The 20,481-nt window shown below is 47.0% G+C and overlaps 1 protein-coding gene across 1 annotated transcript; it reads right to left on the bottom strand.

The window, feature by feature from the left end:
- Positions 1-275: 275 nt before the first annotated feature.
- On the bottom strand, positions 276-19,350 carry RGCC (regulator of cell cycle). Its single transcript, XM_054974411.1, has 5 exons — positions 19,234-19,350; positions 18,504-18,671; positions 3,046-3,153; positions 1,438-1,500; positions 276-621 (listed from the first exon to the last, which is right to left on the bottom strand). The coding sequence occupies exons 1-5, from the start codon at positions 19,271-19,273 to the stop codon at positions 614-616; spliced, it is 387 nt and encodes a 128-aa protein (XP_054830386.1). The 5' UTR covers positions 19,274-19,350; the 3' UTR covers positions 276-613.
- Between the last annotated feature and the right edge of the window lie 1,131 nt (positions 19,351-20,481).

Consider the following 20,481-nt stretch of genomic DNA (forward strand, 5'->3'; position numbering starts at 1 on the left):
TGCTACTGCTGGGCCAGTCTTTTATCAGTGCAAGTGGGAGGAGAAGCAGAATTATGCAAGCCAAACACTTGAGTGAATTGATGGAAGAGGGCATCTCTGCATGTTTTGCATAAATTCCAAGATTACTGGTAAAAGATCATGAGCCAGCCTGAAGGAATCTAATGCAAAACTGGGCTCAGCCAGAGCCAGAATGGAGACAACCCAAGTTAACTACTGTGAGCATCTCAGAGAAAAGGGTGGGATGCTATTGAAAAATAACAGCTGTGCCCCTTTAAGCTTTTTTTTTTAATTCCAGTTCAGAGTTTAATTGTATACAAAAATACATTGTGAAAACAAAACAGACATGTATTAAAGTTAGCAGTATAAAATTATAAATATTTTCATAAAAGCCTGTTTAAATTAACCTTGAGCTATATTTTATGAAAAAGTACACCAGCGCATTTGTTATTCAAATCTGCAGAAAAAAGATACAATAGTTGTGTTTTCAATGGCAGCAGGAGACGCCTAGCAACACACGCATGAGAGATCCACCTCTGACGCTGCTACATCAAACAGTAGATCCAGGTGGACAACAGCTGGGGCTCAACTGCATATTTCTGCCAAAACAGCTTCTTCACATACCTGTAAGTATAACAGATTGCCAATCAAGTTATTTTTTCTTTTACTCCCAAGTTACTCTGATTTTTAATGGGAATGTCAGAGAATAATCCCAAAATGTATAAGGAATTAAAACCATGCAAGATAACCTAAGCCTAAAATGTCAATCATTCACACACTAATAACACCTGTGAAGAGTTATCAAACAGCCCTTATGGTTTAAATTCACATATTTACATGGGTACAAAAAGAGACCACGTGTACACACATGCCAATACCAGAATTATGTGGCACTGGATTCCGCTGCTCTGTTCTACTAACTGGTGCTTTCCTCTAGCGCAAGGAGCCTTCCCCTGGCACATGGCGGAAGAGACTCCTGCCTTAGGGCGGAGGGGGGGCTCCTTGCGCCTGGGGAAAGCACAGCAATGAGCACAACGGGATCCAACTCATGGTCATAATCAGGGCCTTTTTTCCAGCGGGATCACAGTGGAACCGAGTTCCAGCACCTCTTGAAAATGGTCACATGGCTGGTGGCCCCGCCCAAGTTACTGGAGCGGAGGGAAATCTAAACTCCCCTCTGTCTGGAGATCAGGGGGCGGGACCACTGGCCATGTGACCATTTTCACCAAGGGTGATTTGAACTTTAGAAAACTCCACCCCCCCGCCCTTCCAGCTGACCCAAAGTGACGTTATTGTGCAGTCCTGAGTTCCACCACTGAGTTCCACCATCTCTTTTCCCAGAAAAAAACCCTGGTGCAGTAACACTTCCTTGCTCATAATGCAGTAACACTTCCTCTGCCACCTGTGCTTTAAGTTAGGCTGTCCATTATTTTTACTTACTTGCCAAGGTCCTGTCAAGGTCAGCAATAAAGTCTTCTAGCTCTTTTGTGTCTCCAAGCTTTGCTGGAAAAACAAAACACACACCATACTGATTGCATCCAAGAACGTGCACGTGCATACGAGAGATTTATGTGACTTGCGTTTGTAAGAGATGGTTGGTAGGAAAGGCCTCCTTCACCTTTCTCTGTCTCTGGCAGACAGGCCGCTTAATTTGCACCTCCTTTGTGGGATCGGTGTGACCTGAGGAAAAGAACACCTGAACTGCAACCAAGAACCCTTGCCAGGATCAAAGACCCTTGGCTTCCCTGTGGCAGAGGGTTGTGTGGTACCCAGAGAGATATATGGGGGTGGAAAGAGGATAAACCAGGCAAGGGGGAGTGGCAGTAGACAAGCAAGTCCTACCTTCTGCTCATTCTTTCTGATAACAGAAACCTGACATCCATGTCGGTACAGCAGAAGGTCTAAAAGTGCTGCTGATGAATGCCAGGTCAGTTCATGGTTCATCTACGATTTAATCCTGGACAAGAGGAGGGTCTGATTTCCATCACCCAAACCTGTACAGGTGAAGAAGGTGCGACTCTCTCCCAATTATGCTCACCGGATTTCTTAGTATGGCAGCAGCCGAGGCTTGAGGGTCAGCAGGTGGTGCCGTCTGTCAACCAAGTGCCAGCCTCAAACCTACGTGCCTCATATTGGGGACATGGGGCACACTAGGGCACCACACAACCCACAGCCTAACATTCTCCCTCTTTAAAATATCATCCATCACCTATCAAAGAGTCTAAATCCAACTCCATAGAAGAGCAATAAAATTAACTATATGTAAATATTTATATTTTTGGCACACCAAGGGCTAATTTGGAAGGGTGCTCTATTATTTTTGTCTTTTTTGCAACACACCAGTGTGCCTTCAGCATCACAGAAACACACATCTATGAGACATTAACTAGTTTTTAATACAACGAAAACAGGGAAAATTAGGATCCAGCACCAATTCAGTTTTTTTTCTTCTTGCTTCAAAGTTTTCTTTACACTGCAAGGACAAAATTATTTAGGTTGTTATGCAGATGTTTCTTTATATACTGGACAAATAGCTTGAAACAAATCCAACTGTAGGAGTCAGTGACAGTCGGTGCGTTTGTGGGTGGCTAAGAGGGTTCAATCTGCTGTCCACTGATGTATGGACAATGGATGTTTCCTCTTTCAAGACTGCAACGTCACTCCCTTAGCCTGCAACAGGACTCGTAACGAATTCTGGGTCTGTGACCCTGTACAAATTGAAGCCTGGTAAAACCCTTAGACCCAGGCACCCGGCCCATACAACATTACAATAAATGATTACTGAGCTGGCACAAAGAAAAGGCATTTTATATTTAAATATCTACACTCTGATATCAGTCTCTTGTTCTTCATTGTAAAGAATTCATCAGCCAGTGGAAGATGGGCTGCACCTCCTGAGACACCCTGCAAGGAGAATGTTCCAAATGTGCAAACTGGACAACGGAGACACTTGCTTGGGATAAGAGTCAGTGTCAAAACATTTGCTTAGGAAGGCAACTGTGCAACTCAGAATAAAGAAACCAAGCCTCCTGAAATAAAAGGTGTTACCTTTGTGAGTAGTTATTGCAGAAGTGGCTGCAGTTGGAGCAGGCTGGGTGGGAGAATTTAGCTTTTCATCACTAAGGCTGAAGCTGTTTCTCCAGAGGGAATCTGCACCTGCATGAAAATACGCCAAGCATTCATTCATTCATTCAAAACATTTATTAGCCCCCTGTCTATCCGGGGCTAATATTATATAGTATACAACATAAATAAATAACAGAAAATGAAGAAAACAAAGTTTAAAAACACTGGCAATAAACATGAAAACAAAGTTAATTAAAAAGCAGTCCTAAATAAATGTCTTCAGCTGCCTCCTGAAGATTAGTTAAGACTCCAATAGCACCTTTAAGACTGGCCAACTTTACTGTAGCATAAGCTTTTGAGAACCACAGCTCTCTTCATCAGATGCATCGCCAGATGAAGAGAGCTGTGGTTCTCAAAAGCTTATGCTACAGTAAAGTTGGTTAGTCTTAAAGGTACTACTGGACTCTTTACTATTTTGCAACTACAGACTAACACGGCTAACTCCTCTGGCTCCTGAAGGTTGGCAGCGAGGGGGTCAGACGCACCTCCCTGGGGCTGCTGTTCTGCAGCCCCGGGACTGCCACCATAAAGGCCCTCTCTTGTGTACCGCCAGGTGAGCTTTAAGCTGATGGGACAGTCAGGAGGGCCTCTCCCTGTGATCTGAATTCCTAGGCAGGAACATATGGGAGAAGATGGCCCCTCAGATACCCCAGTCCCAAGCCATGTAGGGCTTCAAAGGCCAAAACCAACACCTTGAATTAGGCTTGGGAATAGGTCAGTAGCCAGTGTAATTGCTGTAGTATCAGGGTCACATGTTCTTGATAGCTGACCCAACCAGCACTCCAGCCACAGCTTTCAGCACTAGCTGCAGCTTCCAAATGCTCTTCAAGGGTAGCCCAAAGTAGAGGACATTCCCGTCGTCAAATCTAGATGTAACTAAAGCATGGATCACTGTGACTGAATCTGACTGAGCAAGGAACATCTGCAGCTGGCACACCAACCAAAGCTGGGCAAAAGCGCTCTGAACCACCTTTCTAAGGTGACTGTTGTGTTGAGCACTACTGCCAAGCTGCGAACCTGGCTTTTCAAGGGAAATATAACCCCATCCAAGACACAAAAGATCTCAAGTTCCAGGGCTGCCTTTCTACTAACCTTTGTCTCGTCAGGATTCCAGGTGTCTCTAGATGATACATTTCTGCACAGCATGCACTGGTTTTAACGTCAGCTGAAGGGAACTGCTTCTTTTAAAAAAGAGAGAGCTCAAACAAGCTCAGAATAGCACCTGCCTTCCCCCAAGCCATTTTCCTGTATACAGATTCTCCATGTTGAGCTGCAAAAATCAGTCAATTAACTCCCCTCACATGCAGTTTTCATGCAAGAAAACAGCATTAGAGAGCGGGCAGGAGCCTTTCCTCCCCCTGCGGCACCTTTCTGATCTCGTTGGAGTGCTCTTTTTTTAAAAGAAGCAGTTCCTCTCAGCTGATGCGAGGCTGCAGGGAGCACATTAAAGCCAGCGCATGCCCAGGCGGAAACGTATCATCTAGACAGACCCCCGTTTCAGAACCAGCAAACCTGTCCTAGCAGTATAAAAAGGTATTTACCATTCTGACTAGGCTACAACATTTGATCAAGTGGCTGAACCAAATCAATTAAAGTTGATTAACACAGAGACGTAAATCAATGGGCAGACAATACGCAAAAACACAGGACTCTCTAAACACCTAATATTAGCATGGACGTTTTACTGATGAGCAACACAACAGCATTTCTCCAGCAGCACAATACTGCTGTATCTTTCCAGTGCTAAAACAATAAGAAACTTTGGGGGAAATACCTAAATTGCCAGCAGCTAGAGAGTAACAAACACACTGGAAATTTAGATCTTCAGCTAGACAGGTTCTTAGACTTAGGCTGATTCCACACACGTTGGATAATGCACTTTCAATGCACTTTCTCAATCGTTTGAGGTGGATTTTTTGTTCCGCACACGAAAAAATCTGTTCCAAATGATCTATAAAGAGGATTGGAAGTGCATTATCCAACGTGTGCGGAATCAGCCTTAGACTGCATCTAATAGTAAAACCTGTCTGGCCTTCATTATGATTACAAAAGTAGCAACAATGGGCCATACAGAGACAACCTAGGCCTCCTGTATACTCAAGAGATTCACTAGGAATGCTAAGATTTTAAAATCAATCATCAGGAAACCCCGCCCCCCCCCATGGCCTGATGAAGACTGAATGTGCTTCAGGAGACACTGAATGTCGAGAGAAGCTAAGTCAGGTGAAGGGGAAAAGCTCTGAGAGTTTATTTGGCCCCGGAGAAGGTGTTTTGAACGAGAAGGGTCTGCCAGATCCTCTGCCTTCCACAGGCCCCACTTTGTAAATGTCTGAATAGCAAAGTTAGAGAACTAGTCTCTTCAGCCTGAATGGACTGTAATGGACAGGGACAAAGTATCAGCTGTCCAATGTGAACCACACAGAGCTCACTGGCTTGCTTCAAAGGGCTTCGGCTCCACACTCTGCTCTCCCTCTCCATCTGTCCAGTTCTCTGCCAGCTGCTTTCTGCCTCTCGGCTGTGGTCTGCGTGCAAAAGGTCTCAAAGGACCCCTTCCATGATGTGCTTGCAGGTGCCTTCTAAGGAAAGGAAAGGGGCATATGGCCAGGTGCACCCGTTTGGGTGACAATGTTTTATGTAATCTGCAACAGGGCAGTTAGCTACAAGGTTACGGTTATCTGTGAGCCCTAGTAAATGCTGTCATTGCCACGGAAATGGAGCATCCTGCTTGCTGTGTGTAACCCAATCTATAGCATTGCTCTGGAAGTCATAGCCAATTCACTCTTCCGAACTCAGTTTCATTAATAATAACAACATTTGATTTATATACCACCCTTCAGGACAACTTACTGCCCACTCAGAGTGGTTTACAAAGCGTGTTATCATCATCCTCATGACAATCACCCTGTGAGGTGGGTGGGGCTGAGAGAGCTCTGAGAGAGCTGTGACTGACCCAAGGTCACCCAGCTGGCTTCAAGCGGAGGAGTGGGGAATCAAACCGGGTTCTCCAGATTAGAGTCCTGCTGCTCTTAACCACTGCACCAAACTGGCTCAATAGTTCAGCTAAAGATCCAAGCTATGGAGACAAAGTTTCTAGCCAAGGGATAAGAGGCCAAAACTTCTGCAGATGTACTGAACATTAGCATGACTCTTCATCTCCAAAAATTCTTAAGCTTCGTTTGACAATGAAATAATCCTTATAGCATTTTCCTCAGTATTTTAGTTGCTGAGGCTTACGCATAAAGGGGGTGAGAAAGAAACTCTGAGCCCCATGAAGGAAATTGCAAGAGTCATTGAGAACGGTAGTTCAAGGTAAGAAGGGCATAGCCACTATTTGCTTCTTCCATTCGCCTTACAGCCTTGGGGCAAATGTTTGGCTGCTTCAATACCATCCTGTTACACACTTTCTGCCTTCCAAGTTGATGAGAAAATAATCTGGATGTAATGCTGCTAAAGTTGTTTTCTTTGGATGAAAAAGCACTGGAAACTCTCTTTGTACATCTGTAAATAAAACAAGCCATGCCAGCAGAATGTAGCGGATGCAAAGAAGCACTGCTACCGAAGACAGCTGATCCTCAGGCACAGAACCTTTGCCATTCCACTGCTCCATCACCAGCCCACTCACAGCTCCAAATCCTCTTGGCTCCTCTCCCAATTCAAACAGTTTTGCAGCTTCTCTGCCCACTTCCATCATGCGTTTCAAGTTCTGATGGATATTACATTCTAAGAGCTGCAGAGAAAGTCCAATACTCAGGAGGCCCCTTCCCTGTCAATGATGAATGATCATCATGGAATATTAGTAAGCAACCTTTAAAACAAGATGCTCGACCAGTACCTATAACAACAGCAGCGGGCTGAGACTCAACCCTTCGCTCTGCTGTGCCAGTTTTTTAGAACACCGGCCATTTTCACACTGTTTACCGGCCACGGAACATCACGCCAAGCTCCTGGAACGACAGCGTCTTCCTGGCACGATTTCGCGTGAGAACAGTTCTCGTGTGAAATTGCGCCAGGAAGACGCTGCCGTTCCGGGAGCTTGGTGCGATGTTCCGTGGCCGGTAAGCAGTGTGAAAACAGCTACCAACAGGTAGTTTTTTTTACATTCAGTAATAGCAGCTTCCCCCCCCTGTATTGGGACAATCTATTTTGCCTTCTAAATTTTATTACCTCCCTGTGCCGGACCAAGCCATGGAAAGCCTGCTGCCCTGCGTATTAGGGTAGCTCAGATGTGCTCAAGAGACATTCCTGACCTCATGCCATTTAGCATACAGCAAGAACTCATGGACTGGGCGACTTCCAAACGGCAATACTCAACAACTGTAGTGTTGCCAGCAGCTCCACTATATTTTTATCGACTGTTTCACATTCTTGCCTGTTGTCTGTAGCAGCAGCACTGCTCAAATAATACTATTTATTAGGTGAAAATATTCATATTAGAAAGTTTCTTGCACATGTGCTTGACATCTGTTCAAAGCAACACAGAGGAAAAATGAACACACTTATTATTTTTATCCTGATGGAGGTGGGGAGACTTGAGAAGGGGGCACGTTGGCCAAGCATGTCGGCAGGAGTCTTTTGAGTTTCCTCCTCCTAGGGAACTTAACGAGACTGTCTTATTTTCTTCATTTGTACTCCACTTCCCTTCCAGTAGGGACGCAAAGCAGCTTCCACTGTTCCCCTCTCCTCCATTTCTTCTCCATAACCACCCGTGGTTTGGTTAAGCCGAGAGTGTGTGACTGGCCCAAAGTCACCCTGTGAGCTTCCATGCGAGTTTCCCAGATCCTAGCCCAACACAACACAACACAACACGCACCCTCACCTGCCCAAAACTGCCCCTCAGAACTTTGTTTATATCCCATAACATGTAAAATGCCAGTATCTGCTTTGGATTTATATATTTTTCCATTAAATCCTCCTCTGAATTTTAATTGCTCAGACCACAGAGCTATCTAGCATGTATTTCACATCATATAAATGCTCTGCACTTGAAAGCGGTGCTAAACGAACGATATGCTGTGTCCCACCACCACCACATAATATGAGGAACAAGCAGAAAAACCACCTTTTGCTTCCTATTCTGCCTCCCCCCCCCCACTACCTTCTTGACCCTGCATACCATGGCTACAGCTTGTGCACTCCTCCAGTTGGGACTTCTCAGAGTAATACAGTCTTCAACCCAAGGAGGACTGTTTGCACATCTCTTTGTCAAGGACGATACCTTGTCAAATCAGAGGCCCTTCCTGCACCATCAAAGGTATTCAGATGCCCCTCACTCATAGGTTGGCTTCGCTGCTTTAACCCCAGCATTTGCACCAATGGACCGTCTAATGCACAGTTGTCGAGTTTGCCACAACCTGGATCAAAAGTTCTATGCCAATAGCTATTTTCCCATAAGCGCTCAGGTAAATTCAGGTGCATAAGGGCAATGCAAGCCCTACCACTTTGTAGATAGTTCTCCCATGGTCCTTCTCTTGCTACAGAACACCAGGATACTGGAAACGTTTTCTCCAAGACACGTGGAGTAGGGTTTCATTGTGTTCTGTTTTATTCTCTTTTCAAACCTTAATCTCTGGAGCTGTACTTGGTTAGGGCAATAAAGTACCTTGCAAGATGAGTACTTTGTCATCTTTATATTTCAGAGTCATTGAATCATAGAATTGGAAGGGGCCATACAGACCATCTAGTCCAACCCCCTGCCCAGTGCAGGATCGGCCTAAAGCATCTGGATCAGCCTAAAGCATTGCAGGCATTGGTTCACTGCTGGGAGTCACCATGTATGCATTTGACTGGAATGGATCCAATTGGACCTCAGTACTTGAGCATGTCTGCACATGTGTAACCAGGGCTGTTCTCATATGACAGGCCTGGCTCAGGGGCTGATTTGGGTAACAGCAACTCCTTGCGCTCACTGTACTATTATTTGTCAAAAAGCTCTCTAAGGAAATTCTTGTCAAGATCTTCCTGAATTGATTCTGTTAAGGCTGAGGCAAAACTTACTTAATGAAGGGTTTGGAGTCCAGAAGGATAGCTGTTTACCTTGGCAAGCAAAATAACTCACGGTTAGCTTGCGCTATTTCTAGCCGAGGCCTCACAGCCAGGCCTCAAAAGCTCTCCTTGAACAAGCAGCAGTGAATTTCTAGACAAGCAAGCAGGAGAACAAAGAGAACCTCTCAGGCGTTCCCTTTTACAACCCTGACCCATTTTAAAAAAAAGATTCAAGTTATTCCTAAACAGGGTCGTTTGCTCAGCATCCTCCACATCACAGCAGTTGGCCTGTTTGCATTGCTGGCATAAAGTTACAGTTAGCAACATGGTCCCAGTGACGCAAGAAGCAAGCTCTATCCTAAGAACGTTTTGGGTGGCGCAAGCTTCGAGACTGGAGCGAGCTTCCAGGCTGGGCTATTTTGATGAGTTTTTCAAACAGCAACACCAAATGGTGTTGTGTGTTGCAGGGGTAGGAAACAAGTAGATCAGGATCCATTGGTCAATTTCTGCTGGACTATCCGGTGCTATCCAGGATCCTTGTGAGGTGGACCTCGATTTGAGCTAACAGTTCTGTTCCGAATCACTGAAAACAGCGTTTTGAAATGTGTTGTTATTTCACTGGAAAACCATCTTTATTATTTTATTTACTTATACTCCACTTTTCTACCTCAATAGGGACTAAAAAGGCTTACAAGACTGTCTTCCCCTCTTTCATTTTAGTATCACAACCATTTGAGTTAGGTTAACCTCAGCAGGAGTAACTAACCCAAAGTCAGATGTGCCGCTGCATCTGAGGAAGTGAGTTTACGCTGGAACAATTGCTGTCAAACTTGAAGGTGGACTTCGGTTTTGTTTTGGCGCAAGGTGACCCAGCAAACTTTTGTGGCATATAGTAGGGCTTTGAGCCTGGGTCCCGCAGATCCTGCTCCAACGTTTTCCGTGAGAAGCTTCTGAGACTCACCAGCTTTGCTTAGGAAACGTCAGCCACGGAGTGTAAGCAAGGACATGGCTGCAGTTCAAATGGGCTTTGAAGATGCTTCAAGCTGAAAAGGCATCTTTAATTGTTGCAGTAGTAAAAGTCCCCACGCGTACTTAAAACCATAATTAAAGAGAGCGGCCCGCAGGCAGGTACTCCCTGAAGGAACTAGTTCAAATCATCCCTCTTGCACTGAAAGGAGTGGCTTCCTCATGAGAAGTTCAGTGCAACCCCGTGCAGAGTTACGCGCCCCCCCCCCGTCTAATCCCACTGATTTGAGTGGATTCAAAGCCCGATTCACAAATGCACTGCAGGCAACAGGATCTCTACTGCCTCTCGAGATGTAGATCTGGGATCTCTAGAACTGGAGGAAGGTCCTTACGCTGGTACTGTTGGGCTTGTAGAGTTAAGATTTTTAATATTCCTTTTATTATAAGGGTTTATAATTGTTCATAATTTCATATACATATTCTTAGAATGAATTAATAGTGCTTGCAACCCCCCCCCCCTTTCGCTCTTTCATTATTCCATCTTTGCTGAAAGTTGCTTCAGAACATAACCAACGCCGAAAACGTTTCTCTTTTCTCAGTTGTATGTAATGACCAATTGCAAATTGTTCAGCGGGTAGCTCCTTTTGTATTAGAAAAATGTCTTTAAAACTGCTTGTAAGCTTTATGTTATTTGGTACTCCTATGGCTCCTTTGAAAGCTGGGTACCCATATTGCAATATTCAATACAATCACTGAAAAGAAGCACTTGTCTGTCTCCTCCTTTTGCTCTGAAGAATCTGGGTAAGGGCAGAAGGGCACCTTTTGTGTAACAGGCTCCTGGCACTGAACAATTTTGTCCCCTTGCATTGAATTGGCAGAGAGCACTCAGGGCATGGAACTGGAGAGGCAAAGGAGGGATGTTTTGCGCACAGGTTCTCGATACCAGGAATCCGCGGGAGAGTGCTCTGGGGAAAGCTATTCTGCAATGCTTCGTTCTCAACGCAATCTCCAGCTGAGTCTAGGGTTGCAAGAACGTATGTCTGGAAGAAGAAGGCGAGAAGTTGCAGAAGGTCTCCTATAAATACCTTCTTCCTTCTTGCTGTTGATCCCAATGAAAGCTGTTTGCTGATGAAATGCCACCAGCAAGATTTTTTTTTTTTTACTGCAGTTGCAGCAGATGTGTCTTTGGAGCAGGCCCTCTCAAGGCCCAGCTTCTCCCACACTGACATTTTACACTTAAGTTAACAAGGAAACCAAGTTAATGAATTTACCACTAAAGTTGGGGACTAGAAAAATAGAAAATGGATTTAAAGAGGGGAGGCCAAAGTCTGAACAGGAATAGCTTTTACCCAGTAGCAAATATAGCGAGTTGTTATGAAATACTAGCAAGTTATGGCATCTGTGTGTTTCCCCAGACCTTCCTCTGATAATTCTATGACAGTCTACTGTCAGGCAAGAAAATCATCTGTTTTGAGAGTTTTCTCCAGAGCTAGATCAGAACACAGAAGAGGCTGCAGGTGCATCCCGTTTCCCCCACATTGGTGTGTGTGTGTGTGTGTGTGTGTGTGAGTGAGAGAGTGAGAGAGAGAGAGAGAGAGAGAGAGAGAGAGAGAGAAACCCACCCCACAATTGTTTGCTATCCTTGGGAACCCAAAACCATGTCACATATCTATCCTGTTCTCCAGACATGTTTTCAGAGAGGCAAGGGGATCTATGAAAATTAGTGCAATATCTCCCGATAAGAATATTTTGTGTGCAAGGGCTGGATCTGTATGCTTTATTATGGCAAACATGTTTTATTATTTTTCAATGTGACTATTTTTGCAATTAATGCAAGGGGGAAGACATGAATAAGTGATGAAAAGTCTTCCCAAGAGAAAGCACTCAAATGGGGGATTCAATTATCCAGATCTAAACATCTATCAAATCTCAATTAGACTATTGAACATCATACAAATTTTGAAATTCACAAATTCTTCGGATTGGACTAATTCTATACACCCCAACAAAGGCTTATCAGTCATTCAAAGCTTAATTTGGAATGGTAAAGAAAACAATTTGACAGGAAATTTAAATAACCCATTTTTTACTGATATGCTGACAAACTGGAACCATCACAAGAAAAAGATTCTACCTAACATATCAAGGTATTCATCTTTCTTGGGCCAAAATTGGTTTTTGCCAGGTCCATCTATAATCTTTACAAAAATTTGGCAACAAAAAGACATAACCCGGCTAACTGATATATCTTCAAAGGCATACTAAGCAGAAATCGAGCATAAACCGCAGCATAGATTACAATGGTTTACTTACTTTCAATTAGCCCATATGATGAACCACATTAAGATATCACAAATAATTAACACACCTTTGACGGACTTTGAAGCTATCTTAAAACAAGAAAACATGAGTCAAAAAGGACTAATATCTAAACTGTACAATGTGCTTTTAAATACATTTGAACTCAAACCGTTAAAATATCAACAGAATTGGCAATTAGACTGTAATTCAGAAATATCTGCAGCTCAATGGAAAGCAATCTGGACTTCCAATTTATTACAATCTAACATTATTTCTTCCAAAGTCCAATCTTATAAAATTCTCCACCGCTGTTATTTAACCCCCAAAAAACTTTCCTTGATTTCTCCAAAGCCTTCTCCACTCTGCTGGACGGGCTGTGGTGAAGTGGGTTCTTTCGCGCACTGTTGGTGGGCTTGCCCATATATTGAGAAATTTTGGAAGGAAATCCTAACGAATATTCAAGAAATTACTGGATACTCTATCCCCTTTGATCCAAAACTAATTTTTTTGAACCAATGGGAAACTGTAAATATCCCAAATATAAGGAAGGAGTTAATCTGTGATCTTTTAATGGCAGCTAAATCATTATTGGCATCCAGCTAGAAATCTCCTAAAATCCCCTCTATTGAAAGTTGGCTAATTAAGCTATGGGATTTTTATATCCAAGATAAGGTCTCAGAAATTATACATCAATCACAGCTCTGTTCGAAAGAAACTAATTTTGCAGCTAAATGGTTTCCATTTTTTGAATTTTTAATTGTTAATGATATACACCCTCCTAAACATCTATCATTTCTCCAGTTATCCTAAACTAATGTTAAGTTTTTCTAGTTTTAAAGGTTACATAATTCTTTATTAACACTTATAATATGTTAAAGCTCTAATATTTATGAGAGGCATTATGTATATATGCTTGTTAATTTGTTCTATGTTGTTACAATGTTATATTATTATTGTTGTTCAGTTAATTAAATTAAATACAATTTTTTTTTCAAAAAAGTCTTCCCAAGAGGTTGTTGTGCAAGGATGGAGGCAGGGCGAGCAACTAGAACCTTTTTATAGGCACTACCTGCTTGATTTCAAATGTATAAGTAATTGTAAATATGAACCCCGTGGCGCAGAGTGCTAAGCGGCAGTACAGTAGTCCAAGCTCTGCTCACGACCTGAGTTCGATCCCAGCGGAAGCCAGGTTCAGGTAACCTGCTCAAGATTGACTCAGCCTTCCATCCTTCTGAGGTCGGTAAAATGAGTACCCAGTTTCCTGGGGGTAAAGTGTAGATGACTGAGGAAGGCAATGGCAAACCACCCCGTAACAAAAGTCTGCCAAGAAAACTTCGTAATGCGATGTCCCCCCATGGGTCAGTAATGACTCGGTGCTTGCACCTTTACCTATAATTGTAAATATACTTAAGGTAGAAGACTGAATTCTCAGGGGCCCTTATTAGATGTAAGATTATGTGCAAATCCGCTGCACATAGGCAGCTTGGTGTTACGCTTTCAGGCAACTGCAATTGAAGATCAGCCCCTTTCCTGCATATCCAGTAAAATATTTAGCTGCTCCAGAAGTGGTTCCATATACACAATGATAGGATCTTTTAAAGGAGACAGGGTTTTAATGCATTCCCCCTTTCCAAGTAGTATAATGAAGATAGACAATGCTTTCCTACCCAGCCACAGAGAAAGGAAAAACACTGGTTGCTACATGAAGAGTGTGTATGCTCTTTCTATCTATGCTTGTGGAGGTGCCTACAGGTAGATATAAATAGTATGAAAGTGGTATCTCCCTGAATTTTGACAGAATGTCTTCAATCTGATCAAAGCAACAAATACATAACATTTATATTAATAAGGAGCCCAGAATAATGTTACATCCAGGCTATAATTAAAGATAAAAAGCAAAGTTTCTGTTTCAAGAACAGCTTTCTGAGATCCACTGACTTCACTAGCCTTAGGACAAGATCTCCACCCTTTGTATTTTTAAGGACACAAGACACACCGTGATGAATATTGCTAGCATGAAAAACAGACAGCAACATGAAAAATAAAGCTCTTCTTTTAGTTTCTGGTGGGTGGAGATGTCTGCGTCTCAGACAGGTAAAAATAGCTTTGAGAAGCTCACAAACAAGTCATGTAAACAAGGAGCCTGCTCAAGGCAGCCAATTTTTCTAGTTAAAACTGGATCTGAAATTTTGCCCAGTCAGTCCCTACACTAAGTGCAGAACTTGAACAAGAGTTCAGATATCAGCTCTGCCATCCCCAACTTCGGCCAAGTTGCTACCAGACATTTGCTACCAGATACATCTAAACAGTTATATTCCTATTTAAAAAAAAACTTGGATCAATATTAACTGACGCGAGATGCAAAAATCAAGCAAGCATCCCCCTGGGCAAAACCACTAGCAGCCAAACAGCAGAGAAAGGCCAGAGGATGCTGAAGCTCCTCCACACTAGAACCACTGAGCAAGAGAGCACTCGTGATAAAGCAGCACAGCGACAAAGCATTGGAAATGGGTCAGAGGAGAGCAAGTTGCACAAGGGTGCAAGTTCAGCAATAACACAAGGAAGCCAGGGCCTAGACTTAGCTCCAGCATAATCTATATCCTGACTGACTCATCAACGCCCAGCCCAAACCCCTGGACCTAGAAATGTGAAATTTGGGGAGATTGTTCCTTTTGTGATGTAGAGGCTCACTAAGAAGGGATTTTAAGAAATTCGCCCCCTAAGGGGGTTAAAAGGGGTAAAATGTGTTTTCCCATAGGGATACAGCTTCCCTGTGTGGCTGGCAGGCTGCAGTCTGCTTCCTCCCAACTCTCAACTGCCAGCTCAGCCACTCCTCCCTGATTGGGTCGGCTTTTCAAGGTAATTTGTATATGCGGCCTGATTGGGGCTCAGCCCAATATTCTAAACAGTTCTAAGGGAGTCATTGAATGTTTCCTGAGGTAAAATGCACCTCCCATTCTTCCCCTAAAAGTTAACTAGGGTTGCCAATATCCCTGTGGTGTAGGGTTGCCAGCCTCCTGGGGGTGGCTGGAGATCTCCACGTGACAGAGATCAGTATCCCTGGAGAAAATGGCTGCTTTGGAGAGTGGAATCTATGGTATTATACCATTTTCCCCTCCCCAAACCCCACTCTATCCAGGCTCCAACCCCAAAATCTCCAGGAATTTCCCAACCTGGACCTGGCAACCCTACTGTGGGGCCTGCCTGCTTGCACTCCCCCTCTCTGACTGGTCAGCTGTGGAACTCTGTGTTCTGAGGTAAAAATAAGGTCAAGGAAACTGCAGACAGTTGAAGAAAGATGGTACAGGACTCCTGATTAGAGACTTTATATAAAAATCAGTATGGCAACTGAGTTTTTAAATGTTCATGAGGAAATGGTGCACAACCTTTCTAGGGGCCATTTTCATTTTGATGTAAGTCTCTCACATGAACCTGCCAAAGTGCCCACCACATACGGTTGCCAGCCTCCAGGTGGTAGCTTGAGATCTCCCAGAATTACAACTCATCTCCAGGCAACCAAGACCAGTTCTCCTGGAGAAAATGGCTGCTCAGAAGTATGAACTCTATGGCATCATACCCCACTGAGACCCCTTTCTCAAACTATACCCTCTGCAGTTTCCACCCCCCAAATCTTCAGGAATTTCCCAACTTGGACCTGGCAACCCTACCACCACACCACCCCTCCCCTCCCTCAGTTCCACTCCACCTCACACCTCTTGGAGCCATCATCTCTTACTGCTCCCAAGAAGCCTCCTGGCAGATGTGCAAGATATACCGATGCTAAAAGGAGGAAGCAACTTATAGATGCGGCAAAGAATTATGCACATTGTACTCCTGCGGTGCACTGAGCAGCAGTGGCCAAGTACCAGCAAGTCCCGAGTCCAAGGGAAAGGTGACCATCCCTGCAGGCCTTGGCACAGCAGTGACCACCCTACCAGACCTAACAGCCACGATATACCCTGATATCGCCACTATTATGGAGAACACAGCGTCTATGACCATCTGCCTGCTGGGCAAAACTGTGAATGTGCACTCAATGCAATGAGCTTTTGGCTGGGCGGTGTGTGCGTGGGGAACAAAGCCTGTGCCCTTGAGAGCAAGATTACTGTCCTGGGAAAGCAGAGACAGGCAGGGAGACACATCAAGAAACTTTCAGCAACCTGCTAGAGGTGTCCCACTCCCACGGTGATGGCTCTTCTACTGTCAGGGAAAATGTGGGGTTTGGTATCAGAAGGCATCATGATGAGAAAGAGAAAGAGAATCCCTCAAAAAAGACCTATTTTTGAGACAGCGAACGGAGTCCTTTCGTACACAGAATGACCCTCTGAGGTCTGGGGGAGGCGAATCTTGGTAACAGGAGACTCAATCCTTAGGAACGCAAGAAAATGGATCGTGACGAAGTTTGACTGCAAGGTGACTTGCATCGCTGGGGTGAAGGCAGGGGGTACTTAGCTGGTATTGTGGGGGAAGAGCCAAGGATTACTGTGAAAGTTGGCACCGTTGATGTTGGGAAGCAGAGCTACGAAGCCCTGAAGGACAAATAGGAGACAGGAGGTTAAAGTTCAGAAATTCTCAGAAATAGCGCATGTCCCATATGAGGAACAGGTGGAAATGGTGAGAAAGCCATGAAATGCCAGTCATTTAAGGCGACCAAGTGGAAATATCAGGAAAAGTGCACAAGTGAAGGAGGAAATCAAGTATAAGTATATCCTAGAAATCTCAGAGCTAAGATACCTATAGTGCCTGGTGTGTTACATGAGATACTGTAGGTATTTCTGAAACCTGCTGGGAGAGGGGAAAATACAGTTGTTTGTTGGAGTAAGGATGGCATATAAATATTTTAAATAAACACTAGGTATAAGCTCTGTAGGAAGGACGTATCAAAGGTGGCACAGAGGCTCCGTATGCCACAGAGGGCAGACTAGTCCAATCTAGAAAATGTCATCAATGTCCCACAGAACTGCAATGGTGGAAATGCTGGACTTGGAAGGTGGACAGAAGATAGCTCACCTCTCTGAGAAATCTTGCAATGGAAAAGGAAACACTGAAGGCAGCCTGAGCAGAAACTCGTGTACTGATGGGCATCCAGGCATCTTAAGCTGTCCCCCCACTGACTGTTCAGGTCAGAAGAAAGAAACAAGGGAAGTGTATGACCACACTGATCTGAAAATGCACAGACATCACACCACACTGGAGAGACTCTAATGATCTGTGTGCATCTAAGGCTGAGCACACTTAAAACACACACCCTGAGACCCATTTGCCACATTCCAAAGCAGAGACCCGTGTCACTGGGCAGTGGTGAGGGTTAATTGTTCCGATTTAACAGCCCTGCATCTACAAAATTAAGCAGACAACAAACAGTCAAAATCATTGCAGATGGAGCCAGGACACGTTCCAAAGTGTGTTTGCTGGCTGGGAAGCACAACTGACATTCAAGGCAATGTTCGACTAACCATCCTGCTCTGAGCACTTCAAACATTACCACTGTCAACACACAAGCAACTCGAATGCTCAAATAGCAAATTGTTTCTCTCACAAAGTTGCAATCGACACATCCACCTGAATGGCATGCACGCACAGTGGAAAGCCTAAGCAGCGCGAAAGCGATTCAATGCACTATCAGACAGCTGGCGTGGGAACGGAAACAACTCTGCCCCGGGCTGGCGTTAAACACAGAGGCCGCGACCTCCAGGTGTCCGGCTGAAGCGAAGTGGGAGCTCTGCTCTGACTCTCGAAAGCCGGACCACCTGGCTGCTCTCTAAGGGGCCGCCGGACTCAAATCTACTGGCGACCGACGCGGCTGCCCACCGAGGACGAGGCTGCACGGGGCTGCACCGGGCTGGCTCCAGGCCGACCTGCTCTTAGGCGCCATCTATTTGCACAGGCGGCCCGTTGCCCAAACACCCCGCGACTCGGCCAGGCTGATCAGAATTTGGCCTTCAAGGCCATGGAAAGGGCGCCGTCGCGAATGGCTCCCGGCCTCTCTCGCCTCAGGGCAGGGCCACGTTGCGGGCGGCCAGCGGCCCCGCCACCCAGGCCCGTCTCGGCCCACCTCCGGCCTTTCCTCGCAGACCTGTCCTGGGGAGGGGACGGGGGGGGGACAAGCCGCCGCGGGGCGCGCTGCTCACTCTCCGAGTCGCTGGCCCCGCTGCCCTCGCTGGCGCCGGCGCTGCTCCGCCGCTTCATCTGCCGGAGGTGCTCTTCGTCCCGCAGGGGCCGCTCCCGCGCCGGCGACGAGAAGTCCTCCAGCACCGCGTCGAACTCCCCGAGCGCCTCCGCCAGCTCGCCGCCGCCGCCTGGAAAAGCAGCGTCAGGGAAAGGCGAAGGAAAGGCGGGAGGCGCCGCTCGCCGTCCCCCCGCCCCGCTGGCCCCTGGCCGTGGAAAGCGCCCCGGTGCCGCAGGCGCGGAGGAGGGCGGCGGCGCTTCGGCGCGCATCCGCAGCCGTCGGGGCGCTGGCGTGGCGCGGCACGGGCTGCTCCCTTGGCGCTGGCGCCGCCTCCCCGGAGAAGCCCCACCGGCGGGCCTGAGGCGGGCGCACCTTCTCCCCTCGTTTGCCGGGAAAGGGAGCGCGCCCCCGGCCCCAGAGCCGGGCAGGGAGAAGCCCTCCCGCCGCGCCGCGCCGCGCCAGCCGAGGCACAGGTCCGCCCGCCCGCCCAAGGGCGCCGGTTTGCAGGGCCTTGGGCTGGAGCGCGCTGGGCTTCGGACGCCCTTTCCGGGCTGCGCCCCAAGCCGCCCCCTCCCCGCCGCCGCCGCCGCCGCCTCGGGGCAGGGGACGCGCGCCCGAAGCACTGCCGGCGAGAGGGCAGGGCGCCGCCAGCGCCGCGCCGCGCCGCCTCCCGCTGCCGCCCTCGCCCTCACCTGTGCCGTCGGCGGAGCTGCGGCCCTCGAGGGGCTTCATGGCCCCGCCGGGCGCCCTCCGGGAGCCACACGCAAAGACAGCGCCGCTTGCCCGCCTGCCCGCCGCCGCGAAGACCGAAGGCGGGGGAGGGATGAGAGAGCCCGCCCATCGAGCCGGCGTCTTTGGCAGCCGAGCGCGGTCGCCGCGCCGGGCCGTGACGAGCCGCGCCAGGCCCGCTGGCAAGGCGCCGCCGGGGTCTGGCAGTGCCTGAGCGGACGGGGCGGGCGAGGAAAGGCGCCCAACTCGCCCGCGGTTGGCCCGGCGAGGCCGGCGTTTGGGAATCAAGTTGAGCTCTGCAACAAAACGGGAACGCTTCGCTAGTCTATTAACACCAGGGCGGACCAGCGCGGTCCCAGTTAAAGAATAAATACAGGCTTGGACATACCTTGCATTTTTAGCAACGATAAACTAAGAATCGGCGCTATGGCTGCAGATGGTCTGGCGGAAACATCTTCATGCTACGCGCTCTTGAGTACATGAAATCTTAAAAAGTGCTTCTCTTATTCCAAAAGAGAAATATTTCGTACGTTGTTTTCAGTGCCCCCACCCCCCAGTCCTCAGAACCGGTTTCCCTTTATTGAGGAGACCAAACAGGAATTGAACTACAAAGGGAGTATGGGCTGACATCTACATCTTAGCATTTTCAGCACAACACACAACACCTGTGTAAGTTCTTTGTTGAAAGAACTGGAAAGACGCTGTTTTGTGAATGATCCCACGGGATGAAGGGGGAGCGGGCCTTGCCACCTGCTCCGCTCCTGGTCCAGGCTGAGTGAAGGGGAGGGGAGACATTGCCACCTGCTCAGCACCTTATCCGGACAGGGTGAAGAGGGAGGGGCGGGCATTGCCACCTGTTCTGCACCTGATCCCAACCTGGTGAAGGGGGGCGGGCATGGCTGCCTGCTCCATGTCTCATCATGGCTGCATGAAGGGGTTGGGTATTGCCCCCTGCTCCGCTTCTGATCCCAGCTGGTTGAAGTGGGGGTGGGGGTGGCATTTCCGCCTGCTCCACTCCTGATCCTGTATGGGTGAAGAGGGGTTTGGCTTTGCTTCCTGCCAAGTGCCTGATCCCAGCTGAGTGAGGGGGGGGGCAGACATTGTCTCCTGCTCTGCGCCTGATCCTGGCCTGGCCTTCCTGCCGTGGTGCGCTCTCTGGAGGGATGGGCTGCCCCTTCTGGGCTTCCCTCAATGGCAGCACCCTCTGGAGG

The sequence above is a fragment of the Eublepharis macularius genome, chromosome 3, assembly GCF_028583425.1.
Source record: "Eublepharis macularius isolate TG4126 chromosome 3, MPM_Emac_v1.0, whole genome shotgun sequence".
Taxonomy (NCBI): domain Eukaryota; kingdom Metazoa; phylum Chordata; class Lepidosauria; order Squamata; family Eublepharidae; genus Eublepharis; species Eublepharis macularius.